This window comes from Oncorhynchus mykiss, chromosome 4, assembly GCF_013265735.2.
Source record: "Oncorhynchus mykiss isolate Arlee chromosome 4, USDA_OmykA_1.1, whole genome shotgun sequence".
In the NCBI taxonomy this organism is placed as follows: Eukaryota; Metazoa; Chordata; class Actinopteri; order Salmoniformes; family Salmonidae; genus Oncorhynchus; species Oncorhynchus mykiss.
In genome coordinates this window covers 33,576,930-33,600,191 of record NC_048568.1, presented here as the reverse complement: position 1 = coordinate 33,600,191, position 23,262 = coordinate 33,576,930, and the positions used below count along the sequence as shown (strand labels likewise).

General features: G+C 42.1%; 1 protein-coding gene and 1 long non-coding RNA gene across 2 annotated transcripts; one reads left to right on the top strand and one right to left on the bottom strand.

Moving 5' to 3' along the window:
• Positions 1 to 9,845: 9,845 nt before the first annotated feature.
• On the top strand, positions 9,846 to 22,742 carry LOC110522520 (lactoylglutathione lyase). The gene is made up of 6 exons (XM_036976142.1): positions 9,846 to 10,010; positions 11,630 to 11,712; positions 11,959 to 12,099; positions 21,667 to 21,734; positions 21,857 to 21,946; positions 22,130 to 22,742. Exons 1-6 carry the CDS (start codon positions 9,942 to 9,944, stop codon positions 22,219 to 22,221), a joined length of 543 nt encoding a protein of 180 aa, XP_036832037.1. The 5' UTR covers positions 9,846 to 9,941; the 3' UTR covers positions 22,222 to 22,742.
• Positions 13,806 to 15,247, bottom strand: LOC110522521. The gene is made up of 3 exons (XR_002473336.2): positions 15,148 to 15,247; positions 14,288 to 14,383; positions 13,806 to 14,202 (listed from the first exon to the last, which is right to left on the bottom strand). It is a non-coding gene; the product is annotated as an uncharacterized LOC110522521 (long non-coding RNA).
• Positions 22,743 to 23,262: the final 520 nt, after the last annotated feature.

The following is a 23,262-nucleotide window of genomic DNA, read 5'->3' as shown; positions in this document are numbered from 1 at the left end:
TCTTGATATGCCCAATGTATGACAGAGGCCTTGATATGCCCAATGTATGACAGAGGTCTTGATATGCCCAGTGAATGACAGAGGTCTTGATATGCCCAGTGAATGACAGAGGTATTGATATGCCCAATGTATGACAGAGGCCTTAATATGCCCAGTGAATGACAGAGGTCTTGATATGCCCAGTGAATGACAGAGGTATTGATATGCCCAATGTATGACAGAGGTCTTGATATGCCCAATGTGTGACAGAGGCCTTAATATGCCCAGTGAATGACAGAGGTCTTGATATGCCCAATGTATGACAGAGGTCTTGATATGCCCAATGTGTGATAGGGGCCTTGATATGCCCAATGTATGACAGAGGCCTTGATATGCCCAATGTGTGACAGAGGCCTTGATATGGCCAATGTGTGATAGGGGCCTTGATATGCCCAATGTGTGACAGAGGCCTTGATATGCCCAATGTATGACAGAGGCCTTGATATGGCCAATGTGTGACAGAGGCCTTGATATGCCCAATGTATGACAGAGGCCTTGATATGGCCAATGTATGACATACAGTATGTCGAAACATACATGATCCAAGCAGGTTTTTTGTATGCTTTGTTATCATTATATTAGGCACTGATAAAATACAGTATGCCCAACTAAGCAGAAAGATAGCTGTTGTGGTTCATTAACTTCAGTCTGCGTAAAGTTTCATTGTAATCTCAATAATGCGTATTCTCAATGATGTGCATCTGTCTGAAAAACTTTATCATACTGTATTTATAAACATACTGTTATACACCTGTATGTTATGACTTCTGTCTGCTGATCATAGACTTATACATGTCATCTTAAACTCTGAAAATGTATTGCAATTCAGTATAGACACTTGGCTTGATCAGTTGGTTTGATGTATTATCAAAATTAACTTTTAGATGACTTTATAGCAGTCCTATTCAATTAGTTTTTCAATTCAGTAAATCAAAATGTAAGTAACTTAACATAGATGTGTACATAGAGAAACCTATGACAAGGTAACCATTACAGGACTCCAGGAGGAAAGCATGGTATATGGATAATAAATGGATAATTGGGAAACAAAAGCAAAGTAACTGAACTAGGGAACACAGGTAGCTTCCTGTCTTTGATATTACCTACATCTTGCCTGTAAACAATCCTTAGACAAGGCTAAAAAAGACACCTGATGATGTGGGCCCTGATTACCTTGATGAGCTTAAAGTCTTATGTGTCTGTGTGTGCGCGCAAAATTCACTTAATTTGACCATCTGTGCATGCTAAGGGAGAGAGAAGAAGAGTCCTCCAATCCTATGTGATCCTTTCAGCTACTCAGTCTCTCTGGCTCTGTTACTTGGGTAGGACCTCGTAGCTTCCAGAAGCCTCATCTACGAACCCCATAAGAAATTTGCTTTGATCCTTCTATTCAAGAACCCAGTAAAGAAGATTGATTTAGAGGCTGAGTTTTCGTAAGGTATGCACCCTGCTGAACACCCACGTTTTCAACGGTAATCAGACAGAAGCACCGATGGATGAGCAGGTCTATCCACACTTACTAGGCTAAATATTTGGTTTTGTATCTCTTTATTGAAATCACATCACAAATTTACATTTTTAATCTAAAGTCTTTTTCAACGTCTGGACATAAAAAATGGGTTGTTCCCCATCCAAAGGTCATCTCTTCCTAGGGATCCCAGATGGGGTACACAAGGCTCTGCTGCCAGTACCACCAGAGGTGGCTAACATCAAGCCTGTTGAGGGAGAAAACCAAGATATTGACAATACGGATATTGACGAAGAAGTGGAGGAACTCCCACTATCAGCTGAAGAGGATAATCCTATGGCCGCCCTGGGAAAAGTGGCGGATATGGCCCCCAACAAAGCCATTATTTCAAACCTAGGGGCCGTCTCTCAAATAGAGGTCAAAATGACATCACAGGTGAGAGACACACAGAGTGAGGAGTTACCGGAAAAGCAGGCAAAAAAGGTCAAGAAGCGAAGGAAGAATAAGGGCGTGAAACGAGGCTGCCGAAAAGAAAAGGAGATAAACACCTCAATGATCCAGGGGAAGGTGGACCTTCCCATGCACATGGTGAGAGCTCACCAGGCCGCCTACGAATACCTGACCCCCAACATCTCCAAGTGTGAGACCCTGCTGGGGCTGCTGGACCAGGCCGCCCAGACCCAGCTCTCCCTGCAGCCCATGATGACAGCCATTGTGATGCGCTTCGAGGAGGTCAACCAGGCCCTGGAGGAGATGGCTGAGGAAGGAGAGCTGATGCTGAAGGAGCATGGCAACCACATGGCCTGGCCTTCCGAGATAAGAGACCCAGCTCCCACTCCCTCCAAGCCCAATTCTGACCCATCAGAAACCCCCCCAGACCTGCTGCAGCTGCTGCTCCAGCATTCTACTGAAAAGATGAAGCTGGTGGGGAGCTCGATCCAAGGCCTGGGAGACACCACTCTGGAAGAGGCGGCAGACTTCTTCGCCTCGCTATCTAGACTACTGGGAGAGAGGCTGCAGGCCAAGCGGGCAGTAGAGGAGCGTCTGACCCAGGTGCTGGCGCGCGTGGAGGCAGCTGCCAAGTGCAACCTCGATGACTTGTCCCTGCACAGCGAGGACAGTGGAATCGGGGGAGAGAACGAGTCACTGATGGGATCAGAGCGCCACCGTCGTCAATGTGGGAGTTCTGGGTCCAGTGGCAGTGCACGCCCCACACCCCCAAGCCATTCACCTGACCAGGTATGCCTTAATGAAGGTGAGGAGGGGGAAGAAAACGAGGAAGAGGATGATGATGATGATGACGATGAGGAGGATGAAGAGGAAGAGAGGTCAGGGAGGGTGCGGTCCAACTCATCTCCGCCAGACCCCATACAAAACACCAAGCACAGCAAAGGGCAGCCACCCAAACGACCCCAGACAGCTGCCCCCTTGGGCAGGCCGGTGAGACTACCACGGTCACTGTCCATAGAATCTCTACATGTTCAGGAGCTGCAACAGAAAGACCTGGACCGACGGACGGGAAACAACTCTCTGAGAAGATACTCTTCAGGGGGGCAGAGGGTTGCTAGATATGGACTCAAAGGGTCCACAAAGGCAAACCAAGCACCAAATTCACTACCAGCGATAGCACCACAACCTCCTGGCCGCAACTCCGTCAAAAGACTCATAAACACATTCAGTGGCGGGGTGGACGGCAGACCAGGCCAAAGTCTCCCTAGTGCACACCTTAGGGGGTCTAGGAGCAGTGGAACTCCCCTCTTACCCGACATTGTCAGTGGTAACAACAATAAGAACATCTGGGCAGCAGAAGGTGGGGAGGGCCTGGATGATGACAACCTGCCCCCGCCTCCCCCTGAGGTCCTGATGGACAATTCCTATGAGAGCAATGAGGAAAACCCGGATGATGAGGAAGGGGAAGAGGAGGACACCGACAGTAGGGGCCACCCTGTGCCACGCCAAAGGAGCACCGCCTCTCAGCGCCTGAGGGCTTCGTTGCAGAACATGACGGTACTGCCCAACCGTGGAAGTGTCGGACCAATCAGACAAGATCCTGAGACGAGGGGTGGACAGCATCCAGCATCTGAAGGCGACCAAGAGAGTGAGCAGGCCGCCTCTCTCTACCATAAGGCCCGCAAGATCATCCACTTGCGCAACGCAGCTGAATCCGCTGCAAACAGATCTGACCAGGGGGTTCGAGGACCCCTTAGAGCTGGGGTGAGTCTCAGGCAAGGAAGCAGCAACCCCTATGAGGGGGCGTATTACCCCACCAGCATGCCACCAACCGTCCCACCAGTCTCCAGAGTTCGCCTACCACCCTCTTGTCCCTCTACACACCACAGACTACCAAGCCCCCCTGCTTTCGAACAGCCTAATCCACCCTCACGTCCATCCTCTCCCCGGGTCTTGAGATGGAGCAAGGAGGACAGTGGTGAAGACATGTCACCCTCAGTGTCCTTCAACGATGCCCGATCTGTGTTCTGTCAAAATAGCCAATCCAACTCCCAGAGCTGGACCCCCCACTATAGCTCTACGCTCCCCAGGCCCTATGGTGAGCCCTCCCGGGGAAGGCTGTCCACACGCGGGTCCCAGACTGTCAGTCGGCGCAGCCAGTCTGACCAGAGACCCAGCCTGACAACACAACAACAGGATTTGTCCAACCCAGGCACACCACGGGGCCGGACACGAGGAAGTGAGCCAAATATTTCCAAAAGCAGTGAGAGGTGAGTGTTTCCCTTTACTCCCTTTGTCTAGCTACCAGTTTAGTGGGTATTAGACCAAAGGCTTCCAAATTCATGTAAATGCAGAATTATGATCATATGTTAGAAAGTAGCCAAACAGAAAATGGCAGATAAGAGTGAATAGAAAAAGAAACAGATACATGAGTTAACATACAAAAGTAGAAATTCAACTTGATAATATCTCAATGAACTACAGTATCTATGATCAAATCAAACTTTATTTATATAGCACATTTCTTAAAAGGTGAGAGATAAAAACACAAGACGGTTTCTAAATTAGGAGACAAATACTATAACAACAACTGTGAAACTATGAGCTTGTTTGTTTTGCATGGCTTCTTCCAAAGGTCAATACTTTTGACTCCAAGTAGATGGTATCTGATTCCATCAGCTGTCACTCAGTGGGTGGGTGTATGTACTGTAGCAAGGCTCAAGCCATGCCCACCAGTAGTCTGTGACGCTAACAGACCTAGCCATCACCCATAGACAGTGATAGAGGCATCTAGCGGCCAAAAGGCCGTATTAGCATGGCCAGCACCTTTGAGGGCTTCCACCATTTTAATGTTTTCAACTGGGTGGGACTTCCAACTTCATTGGCTGATCCATCATGGTGACCCTGTGTTGGAGTCATGTCCAACTTATCGTGAAGGAGAAAATGTACTATTTTGAAATGGAGATAGCCTCAATGGCGCTGCCCATGCTGTCACAGACACTATATATGGAACAGATTCAGAGAGTAGTCCTCTATCTATCTCTATGCTATCACCTTCAGTTTAGAACATCATTCTAAAACAGAATGTGAATCCACAGTTGGTAAATTAATTTGAGCAACAATTTAGAATTACCATTCAGGAATTTAAATGCTCAATATTCAAATGAAAAGACACATACACACTTTATTTTGGATTTCTATAAGTAAAAAAAAAAGTTGATACAAGAGCCATTCAACTAGAAATAATCACAACAACCTAGCTAGAAGTGTTTACTTGATACAAGAGCCATTCAACTACAAATAATCACAACAACCTAGCTAGAAGTGTTCACTTGATACAAGAGCCATTCCGTAAAATTAAACATATGTACACTTTAGTAGCCCTAACCATTTTGATAAACAGATGTGACATGAGATTTAACTTAGAGGCAAAACAAAATAAGTAGAACAACAAATACGTGACACAGCTTACACATATGGCAGCCTGCGCAATTTTCAAGCTTCTTTCAATTCCTACAGACGCCTGAGGATTCTTCATAGGTGTGGTAACTGGTGTATTCAATGGCAACTAGAGCGAAACAAGTTCAGTGGCATTTTGATGGATCAGTTTTCCAGGTAGTGGGTGTGATCATCTGATTATTTCAGATTCATCAACTTTGTCTATGTGGGTAAATAATCATCATGTCACAGTAAATTCCAAAGTCTGCATAACAAACGTGTGCTTAACAAGTTAGTCAATGGTCAAGTATTGAGGAACACAATCGTCAAAGCAGAGTGCTGATTATCGAGATTGGATGTTAACATAGCAGTTGAGAGCGTTGAGCCAGGTGATAAAAAAAAATGTTTTAAAATCTAATTTGGTCGATGTGCCCTTGAGCAAGGCACTAAACCCTAATTGTCCATTTAAGTCGCTATGGATAAGAGCGTCTGATAATTGACTTAGATGTAAAATATATATATACATATATATATATATATATACAGTGGGGCAAAAAAGTATTTAGTCAGCCACCAATTGTGCAAGTTCTCCCACTTAAAAAGACGAGACAGGCCTGTAATTTTCATCATAGGTACACTTAAACTATGACAGACAAAATGAGGGGAAAAACCCCCAGAAAATCACATTGTAGGATTTTTAAATTCATTAAATTCATTAAAAATCCTACAATGTGATTTTCTTCTCATTTTGTCTGTCATAGTTGAAGTGTACCTATGATGAAAATTACAGGTCTCTCTCATCTTTTTTAAGTGGGAGAACTTGCACAATTGGTGTCTGACTAAATACTTTTTTGCCCCACTGTATATTAACACAGTAGGCCAGAGAGTATCACAGGAATGTGGACACTTCTTACTGTAAAAAACTGAAGTGACACTTCTCAGCATATGATGAGGTGCTATAAGTTTAGCCTAATGTTACAGCAGACGATCAATGTCAACAATGTATTTTATTGGTACATTTACCCTTCTTGAGTGTGAGTAATTAAACATGGGGGGACTGAGGACTGCAAATTGCAAGAACTTTAAAATCTTTATTTGAACCCTTGTTATCAGTGTTTCCATCACCATCACTCACTTATGCTACGTACTGCCTCCAGATTTACACTGAGACAAACCACCTATTTGGCCTAATCCTGGGTAGATTAGCTCTCCTTCCTCACTGCATCTCTCAGCTACCTGGTCCGCTACCCCATAATCCACGAAGACATCCACAACTAAAGCCTCTCCTTTTCCTGTTGTCTTATAGGATGGTCAATGGTCTTGTGATGGAAGGGGACAACCAATCAGATCCAAGTGCTGTTGATACTGATTTGGATCCTGAGCAGTAGTGCATGGCAGTCTGCCAGGGCAGAATCTACCGAGCGAATTAGAGGGTGAGGACTGAGCATAGAAAGGGATTATGGATTAAGAGGACTCTTAGCCTTAAGACTTCCCTTCTAATGAGAAGAGAAGGGGCTTATTCTAAGAAAGTGTGTTAGGTAATTGACCATGCTTCTCCCTCAGATTGCTTGACTGCAATGGAGAAAAGGTTGAAATACATTGTACATGTTTTGGTCTATCTATTACGTCCTCTGATATTATGTTTTGTAATACAATAATTACTGAAAACAAAAATCTATTTTGGCATATGTAAAATCAATGTAATATACTGTATTGAGGTCTCCCGGGTGGCGCAGAGACTCTGGGTTCGCGCCCAGGCTCTGTCGCGTTGTGTATCGGAGGACGCATGGCTTTCGACCTTCGTCTCTCCCGAGCCCGTACGGGAGTTGTAACGATGAGACAAGATAGTAGCTACTAACAATTGGATACCACGAAATTGGGGAGAAAAAGGGGGTAAAAATTCAACAACAACAAAAAAAATATATATATATATACTGTATTGACAATGAATAATTATATATTGGTGAATAGGTCAAATGATTTGTTTCTTGTCCATGTCATACTGTTTTTGAATTAGCATTTTGTGTTTGAACTGTTGGTATTTTTGTTATACAGTAACTACAGTGTTTGTTTACAAATGTTGTTTTGTTATTATTTCGTAGTTTCACCTTTGTATTTTGTTTATTTCCGTTTTTTTCTACCTGTTCCCAATAAAAAAAATAAAAAAAATATTCTGCCAACAGAGAGGTGTAACTTGAACACATTACGTCACCCAGCTATAAATAGCTCCCCAAATCGTCTCACAATACAGTTCTCTCTGAGCATTAAAATAATTATAGGTTATATTCTGTGTTATTATGTTAGGCCCATTTTCTTTGGGGGAGAAACGAGCATGTATTACAAGGGAAATAGTCAACTGCTCATTTGAAAAAAACATTTGCATCGTTACTGATTCCCACACCCTTGCTGTGCATAAAGGATAAACTCATTAGTTGAGTCAGCTATGAGATAATAAACCTGTTGTCCCACTGGTCCATTTTTTATAGAACTACACCCAGAAACGTGAAATACTGTAGCAAATTGCAGATTGTAGCAGACTGTATTTTCATAAAAAGTCAAGCTAGTCTGCACCAGAACATGAATTTGTCTGACTGTCTACAGTAATGATTTACAGAGAGAATGCAAGAGAAAGAGTATGTGAGAGAAAGAGAAGTAAAAAGGTTAGACATCAGGAATTTACAGTACATACTGTGCAATCGGGAAGAATTCAGACCCCTTGACTTTTTTCACATTTTGTTACGTTACAGCCTTACTCTAAATTTGATTAAATAATCCCCCCCCCCTCCCTCATTAATCTACATACAAGACCCCATAATGGCAATGTTAGGAATGTTTGCAAATTTAAATAAGAAAACGGAAATATCACATTTATATAAGTATTCAGACCCTTTACTCAGTACTTTGTTGAAGCACCTTAGGCAGCGATTACAGCCTTGAGCCTTCTTGGGTGTGACGCTACAAGCTTGGCACACCTGTATTTGGGGAGTTTCTCCCATTCTTCTCTGCAGATCCTCTCAAGCTCTGTCAGGTTGGATGGGGAGCGTCGCTGGTCAACTATTTTCCAGATCTCTCCAGAGATGTTAGATCAGGTTCAAGTCCGGACTCTGACTGGGCCACTCAAAGACATTCAGAGACTTGTCCCGAAGCCACTTATGCATTGTCTTGGCTGTGTGCTTAGGGTCGTTGTCCTGTTGGAAGGTGAACTTTTGCCCCAGTGTGAGGTCCTGAGCGCTCTGGAGCAGGTTTTCACAAAGGATCTCTGTACTTTGCTCTGTTCATCTTTCCCTCGATCTTTATTAGTCTCCCATTCCTTGTCACTAAAAAACACCTGCACAGCATGATGCTACGACCACCATGCTTCACCATAGGGATGGTGCCAGATTTCCTCCAGGCGTGAGGCTTGGCATTCAGGCCAAACAGTTCAATCTTGGTTTCATCAGACCAGAGAATCTTGTTTCTCATGGTCTGCGAGTACTTTAGGGGCCTTTTGGCAAACTCCAAGCAGGCTGTCATGTGCCTTTTACTGAGGAGTGGCTTCCGTCTGGCCACCATACCGTAGAGGCCTGATTGGTGGAGTGCTGCAGATGGGTGTCCTTCTGGAAGGTTCCCCATCTCCACAGAGAAACTCTGGAGCTCTGTCAGAGTGACCATCAGGTTATTGGCTAAGGTTCCCTGACTAAGGCCCTTCTCCCCTGATTGCTCAGTTTGGCCAGGCGGCCAGCTCTAGGAAGAGTCTTGTTGGTTCCAAACTTCTTCCATTTAAGAATGATGGAAGCCAATGTGTCCTTGGGGACCTTCAATGCTGCAGACATTTTTCAGTACCCTTCCTCAGATCTGTACCCTAACACAATCCTGTCTCGGAGCTCTATGGACATTTCCGTCGACCTCATGGCTTGGTTTTTGCTCTGACATGCACTGTCAACTGTGGGACCTTATATAGACAGGTGTGTGCCTTTCCATTCATGTCCAGTCAATTGAATTTACCACAGGTGGACTCCAATCAAGTTGTTGAAACATCTCAAGGATGATCAATGGAACAGGATGCACCTGAGCTCAATTTCGAGTCTCATAGCAAAGGGGCTGAATACTTATTTAAATAAGGTATTTCTGTTATAATTTTCTTTATATATTTGCACAATTCCTAAATACCCTTTAATAAAGCGAAAACAGGGTGTTTGTGGATTGATGAGGAAAACATTTGTATTTAATTAATTATAGAATAAGGTTGCAACGTAACAAAATGTGGAAAAAGTCAAGGGGTCTGAATACTTTCCGAATGCCCTGTATAAAGTATGAACCCGATTAGACTTTCTGCCAGTTGTAGCCTCCACTGCAATGCACACTTACTTGACACGCATTCGTTTTACACAACTCTGGTGCTTTCGTTTCAAAATGTTTGTGAACCCCTCCTACCTACCAACTTTAGGGAGTGTCATGCTTCGCTGTGAACTGTCTCAACTTGCCAGTCGGCTTTAGGAGCGCCTTTCCCAAGCTACTCAAACAGCCTGTGAATTTCCCTGCTGTCAATTGGGTCTTTCAACACAAAATGACAGACAAAGGACTCACAGATGAGGCTGCATCCGCAGCATGCAAAGAAGGGGAACCTATCACCCAGGTGAGTGTCACACGGATGGAGCGCAAATTAAATAGAATATGTAAGCTAGCATTAATGTATCACTTATTCACAGTAGGCCTATTTTACTTGCTTGACAGTCTGTATCAGCAAACCTGTTGTTGAGCAGGCTATGTTAGTTGTAGGCTACATAGCCAAGCCCTGTGCTCCTTTAGCAAAGAAAAGTGTTTACTAGTAGCTCCAGACATTAGAATGCCATTATTTATACAGAGTAATGTGTTGCCTCTAGTTTGAGTTCTAACTTATCTTCTAGAGTTGTAAACTGAGAACATAGCTGAGGAGGCCAGGGTCAAAACACATTTTGCAATTGACCTCTCTTTCTCTCTAATTCAATTTCAATTCTATTTCAATTTAAGGGCTTTATTGGCATGGGAAACGTATGTTTACATTGCCAAAGCAAGTGAAATAGATAATAAACAAAAGCGAAATAAACAATAAAAAAATGAACAGTAAACATGACTTACAAAAGTTCCAAAAAAATAAACACATTCCAAATGTCATATTATGTACTGTATATATAATGTTGTAATGATGTGCAAATAGTTAAAGTACGAAATAGAAAATAAATAAACATAAATATAGGTTGTATTTACAATGGTGTTTGTTCTTCACTGGTTGCCCTTTTGTTTGTGGCAACAGGTCACACATCTTGCTGCTGTGAAGGCACACTGTGGTATTTCACCCAGTAGATATGGGAGTTTATCAAGTATGGATTTGTTTTCGAATCCTTTGTAGGTCTGTGTAATCTGAGGGAAATATGTGTCTCTAATATACATTTGGCAGGAGGTTAGGAAGTGCAGCTCAGTTTCCACATCATTTTGTGGGCAGTGTGCACATAGCCTGTCTTCTCTTGAGAGTCAGGGCTGCGTATGGCGGCCTTTCTCAATAGCAAGGCTATGCTCACTGAGTCTGTACATAGTCAAAGATTTCAAAGATCTTTTTGTTTTCTCATGATTTGGTTGGGTCTAATTGTGTTGCGCTCTCCCCCCCCCCCCCCCCCCCCCCCTCTCTCGCTCACTGTCTCTCCCCATCACTCTCTCTGTCTCTCTCTCCCCCTGTCCCCATCTCTCTCTCTCCACCTGTCCCCCCTCTGTCTCTCCCCGTCACACGCACACTCTCTCTCTCCCCATCGCTCTCTCTCCACCTGTCCCCCCATTTCTCTCTCTCCCCTCTGTCTCTCGTTCACTGTCTCTCTCTGTCTCCCCATCACTCTCTCTGTCTCCCCGTCACTCTCTCTGTCTCCCCATCACTCTCTCTGTCTCCCCGTCACTCTCTCTGTCTCTCCCTCTCTCCCCACCTGTCTCCCCCGCTCTCTCTCTGTCTCCCCGTCACTCTCTCTGTCTCTCCCCACCTGTCTCCCCCGCTCTCTCTCTCTGTCTCCCCATCACTCTCTCTGTCTCCCCGTCACTCTCTCTGTCTCTCCCTCTCTCCCCACCTGTCTCCCCCGCTCTCTCTCTGTCTCCCCGTCACTCTCTCTGTCTCTCCCCACCTGTCTCCCCCGCTCTCTCTCTCTGTCTCCCCGTCACTCTCTCTGTCTCTCCCCACCTGTCTCCCCCGCTCTCTCTCTCTGCGTCTGTGTGTGTTTCCCCGTCTCTCCCCAGGACTACATGATGCAGCAAACCATGCTGAGGGTAAAAGACCCTCTCAAGTCTTTAGACTTCTACACCCGCATCATGGGCATGACGTGAGTCCCATACTACTCTCTCACACACACACACAATGGGGTTTCATGCCTAGTACCTTACCCCTCTAGAAGATGTCTCACTCTGTGAGTGGAACGAGGAAGGACCTAACTGAATTTGTCTAAAAGAAAGTTTCATTTTCATTGCAAAACCTTTTCCATTTGTAGTAAATGGTTTCTGTTGCTAAATGTTTTGCAAGAGAATCGGCATAATGAATACACCCCAATTGCGATTCCTATTTGCCTCAGGTTGCTGCAGAAGATAGACTTCCCATCAATGCTCTTCACACTCTACTTCCTGGGTTATGAGGAAAAGAAGGAGATCCCTACAGATGTAAAGGAGAGGACAGCATGGACTTTCTCTCGACGAGCCACCATCGAACTCACACAGTAGGCACCCCACTTAAAACCTCAGCACACACAAGCACATAGATTCCAGATCTGCTAGTCGAGCTATGAAGTGCCCTGTAAAAATTGTATATAATAGAAAATGATCCGGTAACATCTAACCAGGGGTCTCCAACAGGTCGATGAAATGATCCTGTAACATCTAACCAGGGGTCTCCAACAGGTCGATGAGATGATCCTGTAACATCTAACCAGGGGTCTCCAACAGGTTGATGAGATGATCCTGTAACATCTAACCAGGGGTCTCCAACAGGTCGAGGAGATGATCCTGTAACATCTAACCAGGGGTCTCCAACAGGTCGAGGAGATGATCCTGTAACATCTAACCAGGGGTCTCCAACAGGTCGAGGAGATGATCCTGTAACAACTAACCAGGGGTCTCCAACAGGTCGATGAGATGATCCTGTAACATCTAACCCAGTGGTCTCCAACAGGTCGATGAAATGATCCTGTAACATCTAACCAGGGGTCTCCAACAGGTCGATGAAATGATCCTGTAACATCTAACCATGGGTCTCCAACAGGTCGATGAAATTATCCTGTAACATCTAACCAGGGATCTCCAACAGGTCGATGAAATGATCCTGTAACATCTAACCAGGGGTCTCCAACAGGTCGATGAGATGATCCTGTAACATCTAACCAGGGGTCTCCAACAGGTCGATGAGATGATCCTGTAACATCTAACCAGGGATCTCCAACAGGTCGATGAAATGATCCTGTAACATCTAACCATGGGTCTCCAACAGGTCGATGAAATGATCCTGTAACATCTAACCAGGGATCTCCAACAGGTCGATGAAATGATCCTGTAACATCTAACCAGGGGTCTCCAACAGGTCGATGAGATGATCCTGTAACATCTAACCAGGGATCTCCAACAGGTCGATGAAATGATCCTGTAACATCTAACCCAGGGGTCTCCAACAGGTCGATGAGATGATCCTGTAACATCTAACCAGGGATCTCCAACAGGTCGATAGCAAGCTATAAGTAGTATGTGTGCTGTCAACGAGTAGCTCGCAAGTTGATACTGATAAATAATCAGTAGCCTACTATTACATGATTAAATCAAATAAATAATTGTTCTAATCAAACCACAGGTTCTAGGCCCATTTATAGGGAACAGTCGAAGGCAGATAGCTTAGCACCCCGTATTATCGGCATATATTACCTTCAACAGTGATATCTTGTGATCAAGCCATCAATGTTTTGTGATTATTCGTGTTGTAAAAATGTTACCCAACGGGTTATCAATTAGTAGTATTTCCACTGAAATGTCAAACATGCTATCAGCTTTTTGTGGCTTATCAAAAAAGTGGCTTATCAAAAAACATAAGTTCCGTATTATTGGCAATACGGTCCCCAGTCATTGGCCACCTTACTATTTGGTTCAATTACAAGATATATCCATTAAAATTGTGTTCAAAAATGAGACACCAACCTCGTATCCAAAGTGTTTACTAGATAGTTGGCTAGCCTTCCTGTAAAAAAAAGAAAAAAGACTTGCCTGTCAACTTTTCATGGCGTAGCCCGGTGCGCCCTCCTGTGGACTCTTTAAAAAATGGTTCTTCACCAACATATTCAGTGTTGTAACCAAATAATGTCTCATAATTTGTTTTACAGAGGAATCTTATGTTTTGAGAAAGTAGATAACAGTTTAATATTAAAATATAAATGAGTATGAATAATTTACATAAAATAAAACTTTAATTTCAGTCATTTGCATTGAAAAACAATTAAAACAATGTTGGAGTTTGTGTTGCAGAGATGCACTTGGAAAGTAAAGGAAGATGGGTTGAATAAATATATATTTTTGACATGTACAAATAAATCATTTTATATGAAAACAAACAAAACAATTAAATCTCGATCTCCATCCCTATCTTGTCACAAAAAATGTCAATAGAATAGAAAATTATCCAACCAGAATGAAAATGTTTGTTTTGTTTTTTGGTAGATACAGTACTGCACCAGAGACTTTTCATCCTCTGGTGCAAGCGATGTGGCTGGTCCACTGCAACAACCATGGGTCACCCTGCCGCTCAGCCTGTCCGCCCGGGTCTGCCGAGGTACACCATGCACCTTGGTAGATAAGAGAATAAAACTGTTACTAGCAGATTAAATTTGCATACACGTGGTAATCTCCTAAAAACAACAGATGCCTAACCTTGGCAGCCTGGCGGATAAACATCCCTGCCACCGCAGTCCTCCACTGCATGGACCATGTCCACCTCACCACTGCTTCCTCTTGACTTTCTCCATGCTGTGGTGGTAAATTCATGTAGCTAAATAACTTGGCATACTATACACATTTTATAAAGATAACTCAATCTGAATATGTATAAACATTTACATTTCAAAGTTAAGGCAATTGAAAGGTGATGAACGTTTTCACAATAACTGAAAGTGTACCCACGTTTTTTATTTGATGTTATCTGTTTATCTGTTATTAGTTTAATATTGATGCATACATTATAACACTTGACTAAATACTGCCTCTATGTAACGTTAGCTGTTGTAAGATTAAACATAGGTGTCAAAAAAGTTCATGGTTCAAAGTTTAAAATTAATTTTTGCAGATGGTACAAAACGCCCCAGAGGACTCTAATTTTCATAAGGTAAAGCTTGACAACTTTCAGTTGTTTACGTGATATGTATTATCTAAAGCTTAAAATGTCTTTCCTTTTTGCTTACTTAGCAGTTCTATCAACATTTGGCAACCAAGCTAGCAACAACGTTAGCAAATCCGTAAACTATATTTCGGAGGTAAAAAATTGGATATTAATAAATTACGTGTTGTCAGTCGCGAATTCGGATTTTACGATATACAGCGTGTCCCACAAAATGTATATACATATTACTTTTTTGAAAACTCTCAAAACCTAACTTGCATAAATTGCAATACAAATCGGTAGTCAGTTAGCTAGAAGGGTGTCGTTCATTTAAATGTTGAGCTCGAGGTGATTTAGATCTCCAACCGCTAGAGAGTGTCCGATGTTGGGGGAAAATTAGCTAACGTAAACTCACCCCATTCCGTACCAATGTGCGTAACCCCAACATTCAAACGAGGCTACAAAGAAAACTAATGGGACTGTAGCGACTGTGTTGACTTCAAAATCGGGGGTGTGAACTAGGTTTCTATTCAAGCGTTGATCGACATGGTAATGGCTCTATAGTATTGGAGAAAAGTTGAAAAAACTGACCCTCCGTTACATCTTGACGTTTCATGTCGTAACGTACAGCGCGCATAAAGCAACTATTTCTGTCTTACAATCTCTCTCCACCAGGTGTAGCACTTCTCTCATCCTTTAAAAACAAGAAATGGACAGTGACTGGGGTAAGGGGGGGGGATACCTAGTAATTTTTTTCATCATCATTGCATGCGATCATCATTCTCAAAGCCGCTGTTTACTTCTTAGATCACTTTAGCACCGTCCTAAAAACCCGATTCAAATTCGACACAAGCCTTCAAATAGGTATATAATGACACATTATATAAACTCTTTATAGTGTTTTATTTACATTTTAGAGGCGATAAGGTGATAAATTGGACAGATGTAGTGAAAAAAAGCTATTTTCCCACACAACATCTCTCCTTCTCACTACCAAACATTAGTTTAGCTTCCCCACCAGTCATTTAAAAAAAAGACCCGACGGGGCTCATTGCCTGCTTGAATTATGCAGAAACGGGTAGCGTGGGGGTCATGTAATTGATTATGTTGGAAAGGGGAGAAATTGTGCTTTACAATGGTATTGACATTACAGTTGATCTGGAAGTATTACGTTTTTGGGGCGCTAAAATAAGGTTAATTGTACGGACCAAGGCAATGTACAAAAGTGAGTGAGTTTACGTTATAACAAATGAAAAAGTGTAGAAGTTTGCTTGTTTGAAACAGGATTAACGTTACTGTCAAATACATTACTTCTACCGGACAGATAGTAGTGATGGGCATTCCGGCTCTTTCGGCTCAGCTCACCAAATAGAGCCGTCTCTTTTGGTTCCCAGACTGCTCTTTAAAAATAAATATGTTTTGTATTTTTTCAAGTCAAACAGTTTGCAATAGTTTGACTATGATTGGTGTTAAAACAATTCTAATTAAATTATTAAATGAAATCATACTCTAACTTAACCACAATGTACTTAAAAATGCATTGGTTTGTCATGAAAAATAATGCTATTAAACATTTGCATTTAAAGTATAACTTTTGAATATATAAACAAAGTGCATATAAATCTAACCATTACAAAACTAATACAATCTGAACAGCATCATAGAATATTGCACCATATCAAAGAAAAATAAATACAATTTGCAAAACTGCAGCATCCCACAAATTGAAATAAATGTAACAAAGAAGGATGATATTACACATGTGCATTTAAAGTATAACTTTTTTAATGTATAGAAACAAAGTGCATATAAATGAAACAATTCAAAACAAATACAATCTGAACAACATAATAATAGAATATTGCACCATATCAAAGACAAATCAATAACAATGTGCAAAACTGCAGCATCCCACTTAAAACATTAAACTGGTCCCTCTTTTCTCTCTCTTCTTTATTGCCATGTTATAACCAGCAGCACACAGCAATGCTGACCATATTTTGCTTTTATGATAGATTTGAATTCAGAAATGCAAGCTGCCACACTTTCAAGGGGCTGATGCGGTTTCTTCTCTCAGTAATTATTTGTCCCGTTTTCGAGAAGACCCTCTCAGAGGGAAGGATATGGCCACTATGCAGAGTCTCCCTGTCATGACTTTAGTAAGCCGTGGGTAGACAGAGGCCTTGTTCTTCCACCAGGGGCTCCTCCAAATAGGATCGGACCTCCATTGTGGCGTCTGCAGAGGGATTCCTTTGTGCTGCATCCCCAGTTGCTCTCTCGTCAAACGGCAGACGTTTGTGGCACTACTGCTGGTGGTTCTTCTCCATCTGATCCCTCTTCTTCCTGTTGCTCTGGTGCCTGAGCCAGCTGACTGCTGGGGCTGTCCCTCCCTGCTGCGGAGGTTATTCTTTGAAGAGCCTAATCAATCGCTCTGGCATCACTGAAGGCTAACTTCTTAAACCTGGGGTCAAGTGCAGTAGTTTCTGATAGCACGTGATTATATTCCATTCTGTGGAACTTTCTGTCCATTGATGAACATAGGGTGCCCATCAACTCTATCACATGTCCTATGGTTACATTAGCTTCACTCTGGCGACTGGCTGTGATTCGCTGCAGACCCTTACACAGGAGTTAAATTTTTGAGGCTGTCACATAGCTGAAAAAAGAGAACAGTAACTTATTAGTTCAGGTTCATGTTTTGTCTACGGATACTACATTCTCATCTACTACTCATATACATATACAGTGCCTTGCGAAAGTATTCGGCCCCCTTGAACTTTGCGACCTTTTGCCACATTTCAGGCTTCAAACATAAAGATATAAAACTGTATTTTTTTGTGAAGAATCAACAACAAGTGGGACACAATCATGAAGTGGAACGACATTTATTGGATATTTCAAACTTTTTTAACAAATCAAAAACTGAAAAATTGGGCGTGCAAAATTATTCAGCCCCCTTAAGTTAATACTTTGTAGCGCCACCTTTTGCTGCGATTACAGCTGTAAGTCGCTTGGGGTATGTCTCTATCAGTTTAGCACATCGAGAGACTGACATTTTTTCCCATTCCTCCTTGCAAAACAGCTCGAGCTCAGTGAGGTTGGATGGAGAGCATTTGAGAACAGCAGTTTTCAGTTCTTTCCACAGATTCTCGATTGGATTCAGGTCTGGACTTTGACTTGGCCATTCTAACACCTGGATATGTTTATTTTTGAACCATTCCATTGTAGATTTTGCTTTATGTTTTGGATCATTGTCTTGTTGGAAGACAAATCTCCGTCCCAGTCTCAGGTCTTTTGCAGACTCCATCAGGTTTTCTTCCAGAATGGTCCTGTATTTGGCTCCATCCATCTTCCCATCAATTTTAACCATCTTCCCTGTCCCTGCTGAAGAAAAGCAGGCCCAAACCATGATGCTGCCACCACCATGTTTGACAGTGGGGATGGTGTGTTCAGCTGTGTTGCTTTTACGCCAAACATAACATTTTGCATTGTTGCCAAAAAGTTCAATTTTGGTTTCATCTGACCAGAGCACCTTCTTCCACATGTTTGGTGTGTCTCCCAGGTGGCTTGTGGCAAACTTTAAACGACACTTTTTATGGATATCTTTAAGAAATGGCTTTCTTCTTGCCACTCTTCCATAAAGGCCAGATTTGTGCAATATACGACTGATTGTTGTCCTATGGACAGAGTCTCCCACCTCAGCTGTAGATCTCTGCAGTTCATCCAGAGTGATCATGGGCCTCTTGGCTGCATCTCTGAACAGTCTTCTCCTTGTATGAGCTGAAAGTTTAGAGGGACGGCCAGGTCTTGATAGATTTGCAGTGTTCTGATACTCCTTCCATTTCAATATTATCGCTTGCACAGTGCTCCTTGGGATGTTTAAAGCTTGGGAAATATTTTTGTATCCAAATCCGGCTTTAAACTTCTTCACAACAGTATCTCGGACCTGCCTGGTGTGTTCCTTGTTCTTCATGATGCTCTCTGCGCTTTTAACGGACCTCTGAGACTATCACAGTGCAGGTGCATTTATACGGAGACTTGATTACACACAGGTGGATTGTATTTATCATCATTAGTCATTTAGGTCAACATTGGATCATTCAGAGATCCTCACTGAACTTCTGGAGAGAGTTTGCTGCACTGAAAGTAAAGGGGCTGAATAATTTTGCACGCCCAATTTTTCAGTTTTTGATTTGTTAAAAAAGTTTGAAATATCCAATAAATGTCGTTCCACTTCATGATTGTGTCCCACTTGTTGTTGATTCTTCACAAAAAAATACAGTTTTATATCTTTATGTTTGAATCCTGAAATGTGGCAAAAGGTTGCAAAGTTCAAGGGGGCCGAATACTTTCGCAAGGCATTGTATAATACTGGATTAAATAATGATGTAGTAACTGCTTACTGTACTGATCTCCACAGTGACCTGCTCAAAGGGTTACAGGACTCTGCACACCTCCTCCACCACCTCCCATTCCTCTTGGGTCAGAGCATCAACAGGTGCATTGACAATGGCCAGGGTAGAGATGATGGCATCCTTTGACTCAAGAAACCGCTTCAACATATAAAATGTTGAATTCCACCTTGTAGTGCAGTCTTATTTAGGCCTCAGCTCAGGCATCCCCATCTGGCATTGTGTAGACTTTAGTTTTTCTTACAATGAGGTTGATTGTGTGGGCAAGACATGGATGGGTCCGTTTTAAAATTTTCATGACTTTGGTTATGTTAGCTGCATTGTCGCTAACACAACAGATCACTTTTCCATCTACTTGCCATTCTCTGGCCACTCTCAACAGTTCCTCTGCCAAGTTCTCTGAGGTGTGTCTGTCACTGAACTCAAAGCAGTCCAGAAGACAGCTAGACATCGAAAAATCTTCAATTAAGTGACATGTAACCGACATGTAAGAAGTGGTTACCCTTGATGTCCAGGAGCAAACTGCAGTAGCTTTTTGGACTCCTTTCCCGCCTGCCTGATCATCCTGCCTGGCCTGACCTTGAATCTGTCTGCCCTTCGGTACCTTTTGGACTCTGAACTGGTTTTGACCCTTTTGCCTGTCCACGACCATTCTCTTGCCTTCCCCTATTGGATGAATAAATATTGTAAGACTCCGACCATCTGCCTCCTGTGTCTGCATCTGTGTCTTGATAAGTGTAGGTTGTGCGGCTTTATATGAGATTTTGTTTTGGCAAATTCTACACTGTGCTCCTACATTGTCTACGTTATTAAAATGAATCCAAATGCTACTATGCTTCCAACTCATTTTCCAGCTGTTGTTTTCACAGCTGCCCTTCCTCGGCTGCTAAGTGTGTGACTGTGAGTGAGTTGGCTCGGCCCTCCCTCACGCATCTTTGGTTCATTGGTTGACACTGCATGTCTGATTGACAGGAACAACAGGTGAGGCTGTTAGTCTGAGCAGACAGTCAAAACAAATGTGTGTGCACTTCAGCATTTAGACCTATTTTATATATATTTTTGTTCTTTGAATTAGTTCATTCTATTCATTTAAATCTTTTGATTATTCCTATCTTAATTTTTATTTTATTTTTAGAAATAGATTCGGCTCTTCTGATATGCGAGCCGGCTCCCAACGATCACCTTCAAGAGCCAGCTCGTTCGCGAACGACCCATCACTAACAGATAGCCATGACACGTGTTGAAGTAGGCCTACAACAGTGCTTTCAGAGACTTGACAGAGGTCACATAAAAAGGGCCCAAACACATGGAATACTGAACAACTGAAAACAAAAGACATTACAAAAGACATTACTGCATTGGCAAAACTTGGTCAAACTTATATAAATAAATAAAAACTGAAAAAAACAAACAAACCTTATTACACCATAGCCCAAACATTTCTCAAGGCTGCATGTTTCATATAATGGTTGTGCTCACAAAGACTTGCACAGACTCTACACTGGACATTCAGGGCAAAGCAAAGCGAGAGGGTTTACTCCTCCCAAAAATTTGACAATGAAAGTAAGACCACAAAGTGAGGAATTTTTGTATGACGACCAATTTGGGAAACAAAAAATGTAATTGCTAATTTGCTACCTGAGGCTTATTTGATCAAATACAAGTTTTGTGATGGATAGGTTGTTACGAATGTACTGATATAAGTGGACGCATGTGGCATTTCGGCAACAATACTACTTTATATCGGAGTTGTACATGTTGTTCATACAAATATTTGTAATGTTTTTATTTAACCAGGCAAGTCAGTTAAGAACAAATTTTTATATACAATGCTGGCCTACCGGGAACAGTGGGTTAACTGCCTTGTTCAGGGGCAGAACAACAGATTTTTTACCTTGTCAGCTCAGGGATTTGATCCAGCAACCTTTCAGTTACTGACCCAACGCTCTAACCACTAGACTACCTGCTGGAGTGAATGGTGGCCCTGGCTAGAATGGTCCCACCCCATCTCGCCTCCTCCAGCCTGCTATCTATCTTTTTGGACATGTATTTCCATTGTTAGAGCGGTCACTCGACTATATTATAATAGAACATTTTTGACAACGCTCTCATCTGAGCAGGTTTAAGAAGGGGTGCTTCATGTGATTCATGTTTTTTTGTATTACATACATTTTTCGAAATTCACAAAAAAATGACATTAGCTGATGAAGATAATCTCATAGAAAATAACGTATAAGATCTCCACGGACCTTATTTTCGGCATTTATCCAAAAACCTTCCAAAATTCCATTAATTTTCCTCATAGGCTTTATCCAAAGAACCATGGCGGAGTTGGTGTCTAGAAAAGACGCCATCAATATTTCTCTCTATACCTGTTTAATGTTCTTCACTAATTACTTTCTCCTCGGAAACATGGACCGAAACTATGGTTCCTACCCTGTCACAATACCATGATGGTGAAGATGATATACTGTATTTCTCACTTGACTTTTCTCACTTCTCTTTTCTCTGTTCTCTATAAGCAACTGGGGCTCTGAGTCAGATGAAAAATTATCTCTTCACAACGGAAACTCTGAACCGAGGGGTTTTGGTGAGAAAACGATATGATCTTTTTAATTCAACATTTGAATGTGGTACAGCCATTGTGTTTTTCAACCATGAGACAATTCCACATTATTTAAATTGTCCCACTCCACTTTCTCTATTATGCAGGGCACATCGGCATTGCTGTACCTGATGTTTATGCAGCCTGCAAAGTATTTGAAGAACAAGGAGTAACATTTGTTAAGAAACCGGATGATGGTATATTTTTTTCCCCTCTTCTTTTCCCTCTCTCACATTATTTTGTGTTTATGTTTAGGGTCTCTGAGAAAAACAAATTTGTGTATAGACTATATTACAGTTGACTAGTCATCTTTATCAGGCTGTTTCATTTGTATTTTCTCAATTTGTAAATGTAACATTCCATTGTATTTTTCCACACAGGTAAAATGAAGGGAGTGGCCTTCATACAGGATCCTGATGGATACTGGATTGAGATTTTGAGCCCAAACAACATGTTCTCCTTAACATCATAGGGAGGCAAAACTGGGCCAGCACAAACTGACTGGGTTCGGAAAAAAGGAGGTGATATAAAAATAAGAGGGAAACTGAATAAGGTAACAAAGGGGGTTATGTGAGGAAATTAAGAAGTGAAGATTGAGTTTTTGCTTACGATTGGGATCATATGCAGGTTCCCGCAGTACTATGGACACTCGAGACAAAAGACGAGATAGCCGTAATATAAAAAAGAGACAACACTGTTGGAGCAAAGAACACAAGCATTTCGCAACACCCGCAATAACATCTGGTAAAAATGTGTATGTGACCAATAACATTTGATTTGAGATGTTTGGAAAGGACAAACTGACAATGAAGATGACCAGGGTAAATCACTGCTCCTAATGTGGTCTGACTGAGATTGATATTATCCCAGCCTGGTCAACATATTTGCAATAAACAGATGTGGATCATCCTCGTATTTTCAATTCCTCTGTCTTTCTATTGAAATTGTAAAGGTTTAGCCAACGAGACCACTCAGCCTATTTACTTGGCTGAACATTAGAATTTGGAGCAGTAATCCCCTTGGATTTACACAAACAGATAACCAAGGTTGTCTCGTCAGCACCATTTCCTCAGTAAAATATGAGTGACTGTGGAAAATAAGGCTGGCAGACAACCATAGCTGCTAAAAGAAGTAACCATAGCGTCAGTAGGTCATATATATATATATATATATATATATATATATATATATATACAGTGCCTTGCGAAAGTATTCGGCCCCCTTGAACTTTGCGACCTTTTGCCACATTTCAGGCTTCAAACATAAAGATATAAAACTGTATTTTTTTGTGAAGAATCAACAACAAGTGGGACACAATCATGAAGTGGAACGACATTTATTGGATATTTCAAACTTTTTTAACAAATCAAAAACTGAAAAATTGGGCGTGCAAAATTATGGAATAGCCTTAATTTCTCAGAACAAGAATAGACTGACAAGTTTCAGAAGAAAGTTATTTGTTTCTGGCCATTTTGAGCCTGTAATCGAACCCACAAATGCTGATGCTCCAGAT

Excerpts from the sequence above, each read along its gene's own strand:
- LOC110522520 (XM_036976142.1), top strand. The coding sequence starts at position 9,942 with ATGACAGACAAAGGACTCACAGATGAGGCTGCATCCGCAGCATGCAAA. Across the intron at positions 11,713-11,958 it reads ACCCGCATCATGGGCATGAC|GTTGCTGCAGAAGATAGACT; the intron begins GTGAGTCCCATA and ends TATTTGCCTCAG. Across the intron at positions 21,947-22,129 it reads TGTTAAGAAACCGGATGATG|GTAAAATGAAGGGAGTGGCC; the intron begins GTATATTTTTTT and ends TTTTCCACACAG.